We start from the raw sequence: 19,447 nt of genomic DNA on the forward strand, positions 1-19,447 counted from the left end.
GTAGAAATTCACTCATCTCCTTTGCATTCTCCCTTTCTTTTTTTTTTTTGCAGAAATCCAGCAAAGCAGTTTCACAAAGCAGTTGAGTACTTGGGAGCTGAAGTTATTTTCAAGCACCATGTGTGACCTGCTAACACTTCCCAAGTGCTAATAAACCACATCTGGGTAAAACAACATCCAAAATCACCAGGGACTCTGCCAGGCTGTGCTTCTAGCAATACCTACTACTGTGAGCCTCGTAGGTGCAAATGATAATCATTTGTTTCTTTAATAATGGATAAAAGCTTATGGCAACAACAGGTACGATACCCCAGTGACCTCTAATAACACAAGAGATGTCTCAATCTCACCTACAGCCTCTAGTTTGGAAGGGACAATAAATAGACCAGAAAAAATAAAGCTCACTTTGATGAGTACTGGGGTTATATTTTGCCTACATAAGTAACATTATGAAGTCAGAACTGTGTTTATCTATTCCCCGTTAAATACTGTCTTTGAAACCACTACATAAACTGGGTCCTTCATGACAGCTGCAAAAATTGTGAAAAATAATTTGTTTGGAGCATGATGCAGAAAAGGTGGATTAGCCAAATAAGTTATATTTCTGCTTTATATTGATACAATTAGTTCCTGCCTATGAAAACATTTCCACCATTATCAATGCCACCTAAAAATAATTACAGAATTACTTCTTTCCAAGTTATCAAAAAGGAAAACCTCAGTTAAATCAATACACAAGTCAGATGGTGATGAATACAATATTCTAAACTGGATTTATTGTCTCCAGACATTAATGTAATACATGAACATGGTAAAAGGGGGGATATAGTAACAAGCAACCCATTAACAGAAACAAAGCAATTATTTGAAGTTTTCATTCTGTACTTACACGTGAAAATGTCCCAAAATGTTAAGTAGTTGTCAGTCAACATTGCAAGGGTTTCAGATATAAAAAGATCCAAATAACTCATTAATGAATTTGTCATAACCAAAATGTTTGTCCTTTTTTTTTTTCATTTTAAAAAAATTTCTAGGATGAAAAAAAGATTAACCATTACCTCATGCAGTGTACAAAGGCTTTAAAATAAATTCATTAATGCAAATGAAAGACTAACTCCTGAGGCTTTTTTTTTTTAAATAGCAAAAAGACCTCAAGGAGTTTCACTAAATTAATTTCAACTAGTTTTCTTAAATCCTGTCTTAGCACTGAAGAAGAAACCTGGAACTTCCTTGTACTCCAGAAATTTATTCAGAGGTACCTCTTTCAATACAAATATGTTCTTGTAATATATCTAAGAGTTCTTCATTTACAAGAGCTTCAAATGAAATTAAGTGCAAAAATGTTTTCTTAGTGTTTTCCAATTACTGAGGTAAATAGTTGAAAATAAAATAGGAAAAAAAAAACCAAAAAGGTAGCAGGATATCAGCTTATTAACACCAGATGGAAAAAAAGGCAAATCTGAAATACATGGTTATGGTGCACAAGGGAGATGTGAAAAGACCAAGGCAGAAATAACAGCAACAATCAACAGTTCCAAAGCAGAACGTTCAACCAAAGCCCCTGAAATCCACTCAGCAGATCCCCAATAGCTGCAAATAAAGCATGTTTATTCGCCTGTCTGCGAGCTGAACCACGCTGAGAACGGCAGCGCTGCCCCGACAGCTGCATCGTGTCCCCCCAACCACACCAAAACTAAAAGATCCACTGAATGGTGAGTTCCTGACGGCAACAGCGGGGTCACAATGACAGAGCAGTAGCTTCTACAGTAAATAATATCTGGCAAACAAGAGACTGAGTTAGCAAAATGCGTTATAAAAAAGTATAAAAGTTGTTTTTAAAAACTTTTTAAAAATTTCTTTTGGGAAGAAGGGATATTAGTCTGTGGCCTGGCATGATGACAGTAACTGAAGCGGTTGTATCAGCTTGCTGGTGATCGACTTCTTGCAAATCAGAGGTGCATTTGTCAAATGCCCTAGGGTGAATGCCTGAAAGCTGGCCAGACAGTCGGGGAATTTTAATATCTGCAGCAGAATCAGCTGTGTTTGTAGAGGCGGTGGACTAACACTTGGGGCTGAAAGCTCCTGACTTGGAATGCAGAGGATAGTGTGACACAGAGGATCTAACAGACGATTTTCAGTTCAGTCCCACTGTCTGGATCCCAAACGCAGTCCTGAGTTTATTTTGGGTTTCCCCTGTCTCGCAGGGGAAGGTGTTCGGTTGCGTTCCCAGTGAGTTGTGGCTTCAAGTCCCTGCCAAATTCATCACAAAAGGCTGCTCTTATGAAAAGACATTTTGAACTTGGGAAAAAAAAAAAAGGAAAGTGTGAGCCATGAGCTCAGGTAAAAAAACAAGTTGCTGTTCTTCAGGATTACCGAACCCCAATTAATAATCCTGGGTTAATAAATTTTTTGACAGCTGACAAGTCCCATATGGGCTCTTGCTCATACCAGTTACTAGCTGTGACCACTGTGAGAGCCCAGTCGGGCTGGGGAGAAACATCTTATTTCCAGTTCACCTGAAGGACCCTCCTGCCATCCCTCCTCACCACTACCCGATGCAGCAAACCCCAAACTCACAGTGAGCTCCTATCAGTTCCATCTGCTTTAAAGCCCGAGGCAAATTGTACAATTTCCACCCACATCCTCAAATCTTCTCTCAAGTTCTTCAATATATATTTTTTTCCTCCTTCTGGGGCATATTTTAAAGCCTAAGAAAAACTTGCTATTGTGTTTAGTATGAAAAGTGCCACAACAAGGGATGCAAAAGTCCCGTCGCCTTTCCCAGATTTCGAAGCTCACATGGTATCGATCCAAGCCCAAGTCAATCCCACCTACTCTTTAGCCACACAGTAAGGTCTTCATAATCCTAAGAGTACAGTGGAGTTATTTGCTCTTCAAACTGATCTGACCTGCATTCACCAAAAGCAATATCCTCTTTGAACAATCCCGTGTTCCAGAAATCTGACACTAACAACTCAAGAATGTATTCTAAATTAAATTTAACATCACAAAAACTCAAGATTTACAACATCGAAGATCCATTTCACTATTTCTTAGCAGTTGCTTCTGAACTCCTTTGAACCGCTCTGTAACTGCCTCCTCCCCCTTGACATTATCATCTCAGCCGCATATTCAACCTTGTTTTTAAAAAGTCGATATAATATGATGTATTTGGAAATGCCATGAACCACAGAAGTAAAAGACTAAGCCTCAGCATTCCGGAGAGCAGTGTATCCTCTCTCACCGTATCACCCTTTATATAGTAGGAGAGGGAATTTTTGGTTTCTTTTGTTGTTTTTACCTTGAACATGAGCTTAATCCAAAACCACATTCAACTGTACATTTGAGGCTTCAGAAGATGCCTTCCCCACCGTTTAAAAATAAAAGAATCAAGGTTATATAGAAATGATTAAATACAGAGTTTTGTTGGAGTCCACCATCCAAGGGTGGTTATCCAGAAGTAGTCATCTTCCTCGATCTTGATGTTTTTTTGTTTTCTTCTTTTTCTTCTTGTCCTCAGTTTTGGGTTTCAATGCGCAGACACATGCAGACACACCAGCAATTGCTTTGGGTAAATCAGTTCCTTTGTACCACTTATTTTTCTCCTTATCATAAACCTGGACTGTTTTGGAGAAGACTGTTTCTTCCCAGCTGTAGCCTCCGAGGATGTAAATCTTCCCTTCCCAAACTGCCACCCCTGACTCACTGTTCGCTTGCAAGAGAGGAGCAACTCTGGTCCACTGGTTACACTGAGGGCTGTACGACTCCACGCTCAGAATGTCAAAACGAGCCATGGTTTCGATGTTGTCATCGCTGCCACCAATGGAGTAAATGTTGTCCTGTAAGGTGCACATGCTGTGCCACCCTCGGGCAGTGATCATGGGCCTCTTCTCCTCCCAAACATCCGTGCGGTAATCGTAACACAGCAGGTTTTTCCTATATGGGCCAATTTGGTAATCATGGCCTCCTGAAATGTACACAAATTCCTTGTAGACTGTTCCAGCGTGGCCATAGGTAAACCTAGGACAGGCAAACAAAAATGATCCCAACTCAGTACTTATGGATTTTATCAAAATACACAAGCATTCAACAAGGACGGCACTAAAGAAAATAAACAGTAACTGAAGACAGAAGAATCCCTAATCCTGTTAGTTACCCAGTAACTCTTCTTATTCATACTGCTCCACTCTGCGCTGGAGAGCGCTAAGGTACAACAATCACTTTTTAAGGCATCCTTTTCATACCTGGTCGCTACAGAGCGCTAAGGTATGACAATCACTTTTTAAGGCATCCTCTACAGTGTGTCATACAAGAGGGAACCCATCCTGCTCTAGTTGGCATGGCTTTCACTCCCATTTTCCTGCTTCAGTGCTTGGGTTGGATCAGCCTGAGAGGGCCAGAGAGGAAAAAATCCACATCTCAGCAAGGGTTTCTATGACAGAAAGAGGAAATAATTATGATACCTCTCAGACTTACCAGTAGCAGTTAACCAAGAAGAAATAACAAGAAAACCACTGCTGGTTTCCACTTCCACAGCTTCAGGATCACAAATCACATTTCTTGCCCACCAGTGCTCACAGCCCAGATTTTTTGCAGTCATGATACACAGAGTGTCCTTTTCATGAGCTATCCAACTGTTCTACCACTTCTGCTATATAGGTGATAATTTCTTTGGTCACCCCAAGACAAGGCAACAGACCTCAGTCGATCATACACCAAAGGAGATGGTAGAAACCAGCATCATGCATGCTGTTTCCACAGGGCAGACAGAAAACCCCTTTGATCACCCATAATAAGCCACTACAAAACTAAATCTTGAGGCTGTTCTTAACTTCACATTAGGATGTTTCTGACCAAACCCTTTTGAACTCTTAGAAGTGGAATGCTAAGGCAAGGACCAGCCCTGGCTTCTTTGAACATACCCTTCCTGCAAATGCCTTTTTTTCTTTTCTTGGGTATGGGGGTGTGTGTCAAGAGGCAGCACCAGCCACAGCAAACCAGCTCGCACACTGGGTACAAAGAGCCCAAACAGTTTAATACCCACAGGGCTGCAGAGCAATGGACTCACCACGCGGCACTCGTTCCCTCTACTACCATCCTTTGTAGTCAAGGACTCAAGACAACTCAACCTCTATGGCAGACAAACCTACGTTAGCATTACTTTAGCCTGGAATGCTTTTGAACCATGCCCGAACACGCTCGAAACTCAATGTGGAGAGAACCTGGAGCTGTTTTTATTTCGCACAGTAATCATGTACCTCAGCTACACAAACTGTATCATAACTTCTTCCACACACCTCAGTGCCAAGTGCTTTTGTGCCAAGGGAAAAGGTGGAATAGAAAAGAAAACTCATGTTTACCCTGAAAGCACAATACTTCTGAGAAAAGCTAAAATATGTTTATTATTCTAGATGCCCACTGAAGCTTCTAATTCCTGACCAGTGTCTGCATCAGATATTTTAACAGGCTCCTGCTGCAAGAAACAGAAAAATCCTTGACGCGATTGGCCTAAGAATGCAGAGTGGCCAGGACAGACCTTGCAACTACAGGGGCTCAAGCACCATCCCTGGAGACCTTGAAGGGATAACTTCAGAACCTCACGGCTTCTTAGCCCCTCAGGAAAAAGAAAGAAAGGAAGAAAGAGAGGACTAAGGCATAGTTATGTGACTTTATCCAAAAAGGCAACTTGAAAATGCCACAGCTCACCATCTGCCTAACTGTGGAAGCACGTAACTCAGGGCTGGTGCTCCTGTTTGACATGAAATACCTTGAGCACATGTGCTCCAGCTTTTCCACCACCAGAAATGCTTGGGCAGGTGTCATGCACATGGATGCTGGTCTGCCTTGTTTGTGGTCTCTTAGAGACAAGAAATAGGAGTGTACGCCTCCAAGCGACTCCCAGTCTGGTTGGTAGAGTCTTCACTTCTCTATATACACTAGAATGGTTCTTAAAAAGGAGACAACCTATCTGGGAAGTAGGACGGGCAAACTTTAATTCATTTTCTTTCTCAAACTGCACTAACTTCAAACCCACATCTAAGCAGCAAGCTACCTGGAGGATGTGCAGCGCACTCCACTGTGGAGGTAGTGTCAGATGAGAGGGAGTTACACCAGAGGTGTTTCACTTTGCCTGACTTCTGAAAAGCTCATCTAAAATTTCACATACCCCACTTCACAGTAATAGAAAAATGCATAAACTGTAACGCAGAAACTGAAAACAATGAGTAAGAATCCTTTCTGCAAGCCCTGTGGTTGAAACAGGGGCATTTCTAAACGTGCAATAGAACAGGACACTTCAATACAGTGAGTCCAGACATCCTCCAACAGAAAGCATCGAGAGTTTTGGCAGCATTATCTATGAGTGTGGCCAGAAAAAGATAAAGGCACTAAGGAGAAAGAAGTTTGGATTCAGAACATCTGCTAGAGCCAGATGCCATTTTTTAATAACTTACCTAGATAAAACACTGCAAAAATTACAGTTTCTGACACAGTAACACCGTTCAATGCTAGAAAATCTACCATTTCTTTTCTTAAACAGAATACTTGGCCTAACCTGATAAAGCCTTGGGGATCTCCTGCCCCAACCAAAGTCCAGGCGAGCTGTGGTTGCTCTGAATCTCAGTGTCCACCTGTTGCAACCCTGCGAGATTATTCATGACCCAACTGGTAGAGCAGATACCATCACTCGTTAACCTGCTCCAACACACTTCCTCACTCAACTGCTTTCAGTTGTTCTGCCAAACTTTAACCTAGGGCCACTCAATTAATTTCAGCGATGTCTGCAGCAGGCTTTTTCATGGTCTGTTCAAGATGAGAACATTGCACCAGCTTCTGCTCTGCCAAGCTTGTCAGCCACTGCTGCTCCCTTCTGGGCTAGAAACTATGGCAGCAACTGCTCCCAAAGAGCTTGGGAAAACGGCAAAAAAGAAACCCAAATCGGACCTCTCTGAAGAATGAGAACAGTATCCCACAACCAAGGACCCTAAAGAGAGTCAGGCAAAATCAGCTTGGAGCAAACTTGGACCAGGTCCATCCTTTAGATCACTTGGCAGAAGTTTTCCATGTTAAGCATCTGCCTCAAGATGCTGTTTTCCAATAAGACGGCGTTACTTCAGTCAAAACAGCTCTGCTCTTTCCAAGAAAGCGGTTAGGGAAAACAATGTGTTGTTTTGACCATATTGGGGTGGGGAAGGGGGCGGGAGGAAGAAGACATAAAAAAGAGCTTGCAAAGCTCTTCCTTGGAGGAGCACGACTGCGCTGTGGGCAGCAACACGGAGGATTTGGCAGCAGACAGGAGGCCCCTCTATCCAAGGCCCAACCATTGCCTTGTCCCTGAAAATCTCCACACGGCAAGCTATAAACCTCAGGAAGAAAAAATAAAAATAAAACCATTTTCTGGATGTTCAGAGGAGAAGCTTTAACAAATATAAATCCTTGAGAGTCCAACACCACACAGCTCCAATCGAACCACCCCACGATGATGTCAACCCGCGCCTGTTGCTCCAGGAAATGGTCTTCCAGGCAGCTGCTGGTTCAGAGCCGGCACAAACACCACCAGAGCTGTGGGGAGGGAGCTGCTTCGGGCGGCCGTGCAACCAAAAGGACAAAAATCTGCACATTTTCTCTCCAGAGGGAAGAAGACAGAAAAATGCAGGAAACAAAGCAGCTGTGTTGGGATATGTTACCTTATCAGGCAATCAGGAAGCAGAAGATTGGAGCTTCTGATTCCTTCTATATGAGGAGAAATGATTTGCTGCTAGGATAGAGCTGGGGAGATGTAATTTGGGTAAAAACTAACCAACATCAGTTTGAGGAACAAAAGCACACGGTGGGGAGCAAAACAGAGACCAGATCAAGAGTATTTTGAAGGGAAAATAGAAGTACATAAAAGGAACTCTAGTGAGCAGCCTTTCTTATAGTTGTGAATAGATCACAAAATTCTCTCTCATCCTTCTGCTGTCAGCAAACCCATCTGAGGCACATCAGGAAAGGAGTGTCCAGATTCCTGCCACAGCCACTTCTCTGTGCTCCAGCAGCATCCATGTGCCCCCGCATCCAGTGAGGTTTCTTTCTGTTGGCCACCTCTGCACCCATTTTTGCCCAACACAAGAGTTCTCAAACAGGAGAAGGAGGGACAAAAAGACAAAAACTGAAGGTACTAAGTGTCCGCTAAGATCTAACTAGAGACATAGTAACGTGCAAGAGAGCAGCTATTAAAAACATGGAAAAGTGGGAACTATCCAGTTCAATACACAGCTGCACAAACACCTGGGCTGGCACAAGGGTCACCATCCCTGGAGGGGTTTAAAAGGCGTTTAGACAAGGTTCTTAGGGACATGGTTTAGTCCTAGACTTAGGTTATGGTTGGACTCGATGATCCCAAGGGTCTCTTCCAACTGAAATGATTCTGTGATTCTAAGGGACAGCACAGGACAAGGACAGGGCAGACAGGAGGAGAGGATGATGAACTATTTCTTTGAGATGCAGCAACAAACCTCAGTAGTCACCATGTTACAGTGTAACCCTGCAATTCAGCAACCAGCTGAGTAAACCTAAGTGGGGTCTGTCCCACAAGGGGGACTTTTGCCAAGTCCAGTGGACCAACTAGGGACTCTAATAAAAAAATTCACCCTCCCACACACACCAATGTTCGCTTTTAAATGCTGCAGCTGCAAAATTCACAAAACCAACACACAGGTAGCAGTAAGAACATGCAGAAAAGCTGACCCTGTTCAGACAGCTTGCTGTCCGCAAGCTTCCCCTTATATGCTGGGGAAAAAGAATCCATATCTGTTCTAAGGTGAGTGTTTTTCTAACAACATACAAGGCAGTCAGGTCACATCTACATTTCTCTGAAAAAATATTTAAAAAAAAAAAAAGCTGTATCTATGAGATGTCACAGGTCACCCTAATTAAGAGAAGGGCTTAAGTACTGAAAAACTCTCAAACACAGCTCCAAATCAAGGAAAAATTGTGCTGCTTAGCCTCCATATCTAGATCTGTCTACGTGAGGAGGAATAAAACAGAAACCAGCATCCTGTTTCTGCAGAGCACTCCAGCCCAGCTGTTAGCCCGGATCAGACTTGCATTGCAGCACCTGCCCAAAATAGAACCAGGCACCAGACTCCTGTGCTTTCACTGGCTGCCTCTGGCTCTGCAGCTCAGGGAACAAGGGGAAAAACTCGGAACTGTTGCAAGTATCTTGTTTGTGATGCCACTAAGCAAGCAAGCACTGCTGCTGACGTTGCAGGTTTCAGCCATCACGAGAATACCATTAGTATAGCCAATACTCCTGTAATTTCCATAAATGTGAAATATTACTAAATCTGAACAACTGCTTGCAAATTAAACACTGTGGTACCACTCTTACCAAGACACTACTCAAACACTGATTGAAGACAGGAGCAATGTCCTGTGCTGCTGTTACAAGGAGAGCTGAGCTGCAGTACTAAAGCCTCTTAAAAGTACAGCAGCTAAGTTTTAACTCATACTGAGAGAAAGAGAGGTCGTATTTGCCCAGCTGTCTACAGATAAATGTAGTTTATCCGTAGCAGCCAACCTGAGCAGCCAGAAAGAAACACCTTGCAAGGAAAACAATCACAATAAGGTAACAAAGTAAGGCCAAATAAATAACAAAAGCCTTTGATCAAGATCTAAACAGTGTCTCTGAAAAGACTTGATTTCAAGTGACTTCAGGAAAAACATCTCAAGAATAGTAGAGTGAAATTACATGGGCTCTTCCATCCTTCAGATGTACCTCAGGACAAGCACTAAAACCAATCAAGTTGACACTTGACTGCCTGGAAGAGATGGCTGCTCAAACACCAGATGCTGATGTGGTTTATCACTTGCTGATACATGTTGATTATAGATCCCTTGCTGCCCTCCTAGGGACACCCATTCATTGGCTAAAGTCACACAAGCTCACTCTACCACCATTCTCCAAACGTGAGATAGCTTTCCAAACATCTCCTACCTTGGCAAGCCTGCTATGTAGGACCATGAATCCTTCTGAGGACTGTAGGTCTCGACTGAAGAAAGTGCCCCATTTTCATTCCTGCCACCAACAGCTACCAGCATGTCGGTAATAGCTCCCAGGTAGAAATCTACGCGGCGTTGTCTCATAGAAGCAACCTGTCATAAAAACAATATAACATGCTGGCATTTTCAACCATCTGGTAAGCAAGCTGAATTAATATCTATTCATGTCTGAGGACAGATTTTGCTTCTTCCCATTTATTTAAAAAGGAGAGCTACTGGTTTTGATCAACTACACATATAAAATACTTTTGTTTTTCTGCAGTTGCATGTTACATAGCACTTATTTACAAAAAAAGGGGATGACAGAAAAAAACCTCAAAGACAGGTCACTCTATAAAGGTTTGTGTTACATGGGCCTCCTTCCAAAACTCTGCAAGAAACATAAATTGGATCAATCAGAAACACAACTGAACCACACAAGACAATTGGTTCAAAACCAGTGTAATATTTGATAGGTCCTGCACTGGCTGCAGGGTTTTACAGCAGGACTGGAGGTAAATAGCTTGTTCGAAGAGACTTTTAGCACAGACACATTTGGCAAGTGGCAGAGACATATTCTTTTTATATCAGACCATTTGTTTATTTATTTATATGTGCTACAGCTTGAGAAAGATGAACTAAGCAATCGCGTCTGTAAGTCCGCTCTAGCATTATTCCCAAAACTAATCTAAAGAGTTGCAAGTGTTTGCTGACCAGGAATTTCACAGCTGAGACGCCCAATTCCCAAGTGAAGCTGAAAATCTGCCTCAAAGTCTTTTTGCTGCTTGTGCAACTTAAGCATTCCCACAAAGGATTCAAGTAGCTGCTTTTTCAACTTAAATAACTTGATTTGCCACTTGCAAGCATTGTTATGCTGGCTATTCTAACAAGCCCTGTCCTTCCACCTAAAAGCAGAAAACACTCTACACATTAAGGACTTCAAACAGAGAAATAATACAGCTTAAGTCTCACCTTTATCCACTGGTTACAGCGGGGATCATACCTATATAGGAGATTTGAAGCTGCATCCCCTCCATTGTCTCTTGAAAAGCTGCCTCCGGCTATGAAGATGAAGCCTCCCAAGACTGCGACGCAGTGGTGACTTCGTCGGGCTGGGAGAGGTGTTTCTGCCACCCACTGCCCCTTTCGGACGTCCAAGAAACAGGTGTCGTCGCTCAGTTCCAGGCACCGTTCAGAAACCTCCCCCCCAACAAAGAGGAGCCGTTCCTCGCAGGTCCGCAGCGCCGTCCGCTTGTTCTGCAGCACCGGCTGAGCCGTGACGTTGTTGTGATAGTTCACCGCTTCCTCGATGAACCCCTCGCAGTTGGCTTCTTTGGGAAGAAGAGAGCAGACGGCAGGCTTGACTCGATGGAGGAGATCACTTTTAGGTATCAAGGGAAAATGAATATTATCCAGCACTTGGTAAGCCTCATTCTCCCTTTCCGGGTACTGGGTGAGCCACTGCAAGGCAGCCTGGAGCAGGTCGTGCTCACACTCCTGCTGCACGTCGCTGCTGTCCAGGTATTGGCACAACTTCTGCAAGGAAATGTTCTGCAGGAAGTCTGGGGTGAAAGACAGAGTGCCGAAGTTCTGCAGGATGAAAGAATCGATGTAGGAATCAAGGCGCTTCAGGTTGTAAATGGAGGCGAGCTCCTGCAGGTACAGGTAGTTCTCCTCGCTGACTTCGTTCTCCAGATACTCGCAGCAGAAGTCAACCACCTTCCAGATCTGCAGCAGGTGAGCTGTTTCCAGCACGTAGTCAATGTTGCCACCATCTAAAGACAGCTCGCTGCCATACAGGAAATCCACCACGGCCTTCAGACCAATGTAAGAGGCTCCAAAAAGTTCAACCTCTTTTTGGTGGGCTTCTCGCATACCAATGGTGAACATGGAGTTGAAGTAGTCACTGCAAACAGCGAGTAGGTTCCGATGGGCAGGGACTCGCTGTTCGTCCACCACAAGGACAATGTCACAGAAGAGGCCTCGGTGCCTCTGCTCATTCAGACTCTGAAGAACAAGACTAGAGTGGTCATCCCACCTGTACACCTGGAATAAACAAACGGCATCAGGCAGATTGTATTTTCACTAAGAAAAATGTCAGTGTGCACGAAGTGTTTTCCCATTAGATGAGAAAAACCCTGCTTGTGTTGCATGTTGATCATAAATTCTGACTTGACACCATTGGCAAACAACATAGTAAGAGCCCAAGCTCCGCTCTGAAAGGCCTATGCAGAATTTTACTGCTTCCTACTCCCCTTTTTTACTATAATCTACTTCTACCTCCTCCACAATGCTGCATCCAAACCTCCTCCCTGATGATTTATACAGGCACAATTTTCTGAAACTCTTCCACTCATTGTCTTTGAGACATTGTGCTGACATTTCCTTTCTTCCTCATCCCCCAAATGACTCCTTGCAGAGTTCTTCTCAACTAAGCTATTTGCTAAATATTTGGAGCGGGAGACACACATGCAGCAGGATGCCAAATTTTCATCCAGCCCATGTATTGTTTGGGTTAGTGCTTACTTGACAGCTACCCCCCTGTTCAATCTTTTCAGAACTCTGCATTTCTGAGCTTGTCAGGGGAAAATCCCTCTCTTTCTTTCCATATTATTTCAGGCACACACGCAGCATTTAAAAGTAATAGCTGTTTATTTATGTGCAAAGCCACAGATGTGGATAACTTAGTCCCATAAGATTAGTGCTTGCTTCCAGAAGCCAAGGTAGTTTTGGGTTTAATGAACACGACTAAGTATTTTTCTTTCAAAGAAAGGGGAAAATGCCCTCAGAACATATCCGTTAAGTGCCCTTCTGGGACCCCTCTGGTCCAGACATTCTTCCCACCAGCTCCGTACGTGCCACAGAGCTTTTGAGGCAACCAGTATTTGCCTTTTTCTCACAGACTCGCGTTACCAGTCTTAAGAAGAACGAAAATGGAAATGTATTCTGTTACCCCTTGCGCGTCCTGCAGGACACGTATTGAAGGGGTTGGTCACCCCAGCATGTAAAGTGATGCAGCTTTTAGGACCATTCTTCCAGAGGAATGGTGTGTGTGCTGGTACAGGAGGTTATCTTGTGATCTCTCTTAATAAAAGCCAGGTTAAGTTAAATGCAAATACATAACTTTAATTACCAAATCCAAACCAGGCCCAGTTGCAGGGCCTGTAAGGACATGTAAAAGAAATGAAAGGAGGTAGAAAGGAAACATCTTCGTACTGTTCCTAAGGTGGCTCTGAACAGTTCTGGCTGTAGCACCCTGGGTCTTGCCCAGTTCTGCACCCTCAGGCTGCGTTCCCAGAAGTGACATCCTGGAAAGGTGTCTCAGTCTGTAACCTCATTGAAAACAGTCACACAGGTGACCTGAGGTCTCTTCAAGCCTCCCAGGCATTCAACACTTCCTTCCCCAAACTGTTGCTTCTCCTAGAAATCTCAACCATCTGTGGCTTTCCCAGTTTCCCAAACAGAAAGCACATGATTATTGTTGTCTCGCTGAGCCATCAATGGGTTCATTAAACCACAGTGAGGCAACATCTCTACCCACCTGGCTGAGAAAGATTCCCCAACCCTCGCTCTAGATATGCACCCTGTGCACATAATTTGCTAATTGTACTTTTATTTGATGAGATAACTGGGATTAATGCAGGCAGCTCCCCACTGCCCAGACGTGACGGCAGCCAAGCATCCTGAGCTCACACCGACCTCGGGAGCCTGATCCTCACGTCTGCCTTTCAGCAAAGAGACCCAAATTAATGACCAAATGTGCTGCTCTTAGCGTGACATCACAGTGGTTTCTGAGTTTTGCTTACGTTCTTTTCTAAACAGCAAAGACTAAACTGCAAAAAAGCCTCTTGGAGTAACTTCATACATGCTCGTGTACAGAGTTAAACCAATCCAAGTGAAGAGGCTTCAATAACTAAGTTTTCTGGGCAAAAACTGCCTCATCATATCTCTGAACTTAAAAAGGGATTTATGGCACAAAGTAACTTCCACTGAGGAATAAAACTGCCAGAGGTCTGTAACAGAAAAAAGGTGCGGGGTTTAAGGACTGTAAAGTTTTTAATCTTAACTTTTCTGAGTTTGAGAAATGTTGCTATCATAGAGGTACCTAAGCAGAGATGGAAGACGTGGGAAGGAGAATAAATATGGCAAAGGACAAACCACCCATTTGTGGCAACTATGCTGAGGGAGAGTGGATGAACAGCCAGTAACAGAGCACCCTTTTCTGAGTCTGACTCACGGGGGACAGTTATTGGATTAAACCAAAAACATATTCCCTCTCGTCTCTGTAAATTGGCTGATCATTTCTCTCTAATATTCTCTAATACCATCATCGTGCATGTACATAACAAGATTACACCAGAATATAAGATTTGCCAGAGATCCTGACTTACTGAGCTGGCTGTCGAGTCAGGAGCATAATCCTGACTGCAAATATGCCTGACAAGTTGCACTCCTGAAATCCTTGTTGCCATGTAGAATTGCTGCGACTTCAGAAATCAGCACAAAACCATTACGTACGGCACTGGTTGGGCTCAGAATACATTAACATATTTCAGCCACTTAGCAAGTTCATTCGTTCAGTGAGCAAATAACAGCTGATAGCTACACATTTCAAAACCAAGACTAATTTTATACTAAACACGAACATCTTTCTCAAGCTGTTTATATTCTGTAGAACAGCTTTAGCATTATCTAGTCATTCTAAGTTTAGCAGATAGTGACAGATGCTGTCTACGCAAGAAAATAAAACAATGCTGTCAAGTTAATCAATTTTTAATGTGATGAATTATTATTACATTCAGACTAAACCATTTAAGTAGTAGACGGGATCAGCACTTGAGGAAAGATTATACTGGTAGGGATGCATTTAAAAATTAGTCCTATTCAAATTGTATTACAGCAGCGTTTTAACTTATTTTGGATTCAGAGATCCTATTTCTTTCAGATTGCTAATGCAGCACCACTACTTGTTAGTGATGCAAAAGAAAACGAGATCTGTCTCATTCGACTTCGATAAGACAGAGACAGCACTGAGAAGTTTTTCTGCTCCTGTTGTTGTCAGTAGCACAAGGTCCCTGCTCTGCAGCATCTGTAACCTGGTGCTGTGGACACACATTGAGCACAGTAATTACAATAGATATTTACATCTAAATCTTAGGTCATCATCCTGATGACCTGCATGAAGAGCTACCTAGGATGGACTTCTGTTAATTCCCAACTAAAATCAACATATTTGTGTACATAGATATTCTATACAAAGAAAATTAAGCTCACAAACCTAAGAAAACATCTTGAGTTCCTGGAATAACTACTGTTTGCAGGATCAAGACTTAAATCTGGTACAAAACAAAGACTAAATCTAAAATGTAATCCCAGCTTTGCTTCTGTAACTAGCTTGGATGAGATAGATCAGTACGAAAAATTGCCCAAATAAACACATTGCATTTAATGACTGAATTTTTGCTGTAAATACTGTGCTGCAGTAACGTGGGTTTCTTTTTTCAGTTATGAGTCATGATGAGCAGATGCTCATTTGCTACTGTTGCTTTTTTTTTTTTAATCATTAGGTAGCAATTTCTTCTATCAAAATACTTGAGCAGGTAGACCAGTGTTTTCACACTTCTTTTTAAAAGCTCTAAACATCCACATTCCTCCAAAACAGCCCATGCAGGGGAGAGCCTTTACACCCTTCTTATTATTGCTTTAACTTGCTTTTTTTGGTAGGTAACACAAAACATACCAACCTTTGAGGATTCACTTATCTTGTGTGGACGACAAATCCTGGTTTGCCTGGTTCCCTCCATGACCAGCTGACCCGCCGTATTTCTAGAACAAAAGCAAAGGAAGATGTCAGCAGCATAGCAAACCTCCCCGGCTGCTAAAAACCATAATGTGCTGAATAAATGACACAATTAATAAGCCCCGTGCTAACCTGCACTTTGAAAATGATGGAGTTAAAAACACATTCCTCCCTTGGTTGTGTCAACAAGTTGGGGGTATGCTCGGGTATAATCAAAGACGAGCGTGTAATTATTGCCGGTAGGTGATTTACTTACTGCTGGTCCTCGCTACAGCAGCCGGCGGTAAAATCATTTCCCGTTCATGGCTGGCAGGACCGGGCTCTGCTCCGCGAACCCTGCCCGAGGAGGGTCGGCCGGGGGGACCGGGCTGCGCTCCGCGCCCCGCAGGACCCGCTCACCCCCCGCCCGGCCCGGCCCCCGGGAGCCGCATCGGCGGCGCTTTATCCGCCGCGTTTATTTAGCCGGAAAAAAAATAATAAAATAAAAAAAGGCGGGGGGGAAGCAAAGCAGCAGCAACAGCAGCAGCAAACACCGGGAGGCGGCGGCCCCCAGGAAGCGGCCTCAAAACCGGCCCCGCAGCCTCCGGCCGTTGCGGCCGCAGCGTCCCCGCGGCGGCGGGACGGACCCCGGCGCTGCGGGCGGGCTGAGCCCCGGGCCCGGCGCGGCCATGGGCGGCCCAGGAAATGCCGGCAGAGGGAGCGGGGAGGGACCGCGGCGGGGCGGGAACCGGCGCCGGGGGAGGTGCCGCGGGGCAGGGCTTGGGCGGCTCCGGGGACCCGCCGGGAGCAAATGGCGGCCGGGGCCCGGCGGTGGGCCCGGCAGTGGCGGGGATCCCGGAGAGGGCTCGGAGCCTTTCCCCGCCGCAGGCCGGGCCGGAGCTGGTGCTCGCCTGCGATCCATGGCGGTGCGGCCAAGGCCTCGGTGTCAGGGGCGCCTGGCACAGCGAGCTGGGGTTGCTCCGCAGTGTTATTGTGCAAAATAAAAAGAGAACAAGAGTGGATGTGTGTGTGTGTGTCTCTGTGTATCTGTGTGTGTCTGTGTCTGTCTGTCTGTGTGTGTCTGTGTGTCTGTCTGTCTGTCTATGTGTGTCTGTGTCTGTGTGTCTGTGTGTTCAAATACAGTCAGAAGCGCAGTCACCATCTCATCCTCCTCATCCGGACATGAATTTATCAGATTTCAAAAATGTCGAGCAACTGGCACCTCTTGAACAGCGTGTGCTGCTGGAGGGCTTATTCTCATTGATTAAGGCCCAGGAGGCTTATATATTAATAAAAAGCACCCTGGTGAACAGCAGGGCTGGCAGTGCACCTCCTTCGGGGATGAAGTAAGAAGCAAATCCTTTGTACACAGCTCCCACCAAGTCCCATGTCAGTGCGGTGGTCTTCACTAAAACACTACAAGTTAAAAAAAACCCTTTGTTAATCCAGACTTCTTGGGTATCTTCCAGAATTTATCATCAGGACAGCGGCAGCCGGCAAGATTGTTCGTGTGTCCAAGTGCCATCTACTCCCACCGGGGATGGCCCAATGTTGACACATGTCCCACCTGGTGATGGGGCCGTTGTTGTGGGCAGGAGATGATGGGTACGGCTTTTCAAACAAGGAGAGTGTGCCAGCGTTGTGTCTGTCCTTCAGCCATCCCGGAGAAAAGGAGGTGATGATGAGTTTCTACTCATCTAATGGATTATCGAGCCTGAAGATGAGAAGCATTTTTGCCAGCTCTGGTCTCCTGTAGCCCTTGTGACTGTGGGAACCCAGGAGCCTCAATTCCTGGTCTGTCTGGGTCAAAAAACCACCTTAGTGACAAACCTAATGCTGTGATCCATAATTCACAGCAGCATCTTCCTGAAGGAGGGGATTATTCTCTCCATTATTTGTTCTGCTCCTGCACAGAAATGACACAGATGGAGAAGCAGGATTGGGGACAGCCATACAGAGAGATCAGAAAAGAAGCAAAAAAAGTGTGATGGACCTAGTAATATGTTTTAGGAGAGCAGCTAAGCTTCCTGAGGGGCCGTGGCTGTGCAGAACTGTCCTGTTTGCTCAGCTTCTCTACATGTTCTCAGGCCCTTCCTGAATTTCACTAGGAGAGTCCAGACAGCTGAAGGTCAGGCCTGACATTGCTTTAGGGAAGACTTTTCACTTTCTCTGGTGTCTGTGCTTCCTCTGTGAGATGGACAGATGGACCTGCCAGGACAATGACACCTTCCTGCACAGGATGGAAGGACCCATGTACAGAAGACAGAGGTCTCAACATCCCATATGAAGAGAAAATCAGAGCTCAACAGAGCCAGAAAAGGAGGTATTTCCCCCTCTCTAGTTAAAGCCCGATGAAACCGAGCACAATATGTCTTCCTCCGTGTGTTAAAAGAAAAAAAATCCATGCAAATGTGTCCAAGACAAAGAAGAGAAGCAAAGAGAGGAGGTTGGGTCCCAAGCATTTCATAGGTTTGAATCTGGCATTTAAAAATGTGAGGCATAAAGTTCCTCATCAATCTAATTCAAACACTCAAGCCACTGGGTCACAGAGACCCAAACAAGGTCGAGGTTTTGTCCTTCTAAGTGAAATGACATTTCAGTCACCCACCTCTCCCCCAGGAAACATCAGGAGCCGAGGAACAAGCATGAAGAGACAAGGACAACAAGCAGTTGTTACAGATATAAACAGTGGTGAGGTAGCGCCAAAGGATGATAAATGCAGACTATGAAAAAACGATTATGATCAGATAATGGACAGCACAAAGGCTTTTAAAAAAGAGAAAGTGTTCCTGAAGACAGTTCCAAAAGAAAATCAATATTTCAAAATCAAATTCAGACCTATTAATGTGTGATTATATGATCACCTTGAGCCTGCAGTCTACAGAGATATTGAGTGTGATTCACCCAGATGCCGTGTCCTACACTTGTACTGACTTCAGAAATATTTCTCTTTTCCCTATGACCTCATCTCTATCACAGATGCACTGCAGCAATTCGCTCGTGTTTTGGGCACTGATGCTACAGGGAACCTCACATTGTTCAGGACTCTCTGGAAGGAGCTGCCTGCAGGGTTAGGGTTTATATCGCATGGCAGAAAAACATCGCGTGTTAAAATTGACACATGTTCTGGTGATCTTGTTGCTTGAGATGTCTGGAAACACTGAGTAACTGTATGTGGTAATGAGGCTTCTTACCGTTCAGACTTCCCTTTTACAACACATTGATGTGAAATAAATAATTAACATCCCACTGCAAACTTTAAAAGAAACAAAATGTGATACTTTTTTATAATGGAATGTATTTTTTATTTAAACTGCAATATCCAGCCCCTCCATATTTAGGGTAGAAACCCACTAACACACACAAGGACTGGTTTTTAGAACTCTGGTCCTTGGGCACAACATCTGGAGACATTTATTTCAAGCTGAGTTCTGCAAAGCAGAGGATCCGTCTCTATTTCTGTAGGCAGAGGACTGAAACGCAATCTTACAGACAACCCTTACGCTTTTGCCTAAACCCCAGCACCTCCCATTAGCGTATTGACTTGGGTTAGATTTTCTGTTTTCAATTGGCAGCGCTGGAAGCGCAGCCCAGCAGGGGGAGATCGCTCCATCTGAAACGGTCTAAAACACACCGGCACATGCACCT

At 44.3% G+C, this 19,447-nt stretch overlaps 1 protein-coding gene across 1 annotated transcript; it reads right to left on the bottom strand.

Moving 5' to 3' along the window:
• Positions 1 to 3,464: 3,464 nt before the first annotated feature.
• Positions 3,465 to 15,840, bottom strand: KLHL36 (kelch like family member 36; the record flags this gene model as incomplete). The annotated part of the gene is made up of 4 exons (XM_080352081.1): positions 15,765 to 15,840; positions 10,993 to 12,066; positions 9,977 to 10,134; positions 3,465 to 4,020 (listed from the first exon to the last, which is right to left on the bottom strand). Exons 1-4 carry the CDS (start codon positions 15,822 to 15,824, stop codon positions 3,465 to 3,467), a joined length of 1,848 nt encoding a protein of 615 aa, XP_080208207.1. The 5' UTR covers positions 15,825 to 15,840.
• Between the last annotated feature and the right edge of the window lie 3,607 nt (positions 15,841 to 19,447).

The sequence above is a fragment of the Nesoenas mayeri genome (assembly GCF_963082525.1).
Source record: "Nesoenas mayeri genome assembly, chromosome: 12".
In the NCBI taxonomy this organism is placed as follows: Eukaryota; Metazoa; Chordata; class Aves; order Columbiformes; family Columbidae; genus Nesoenas; species Nesoenas mayeri.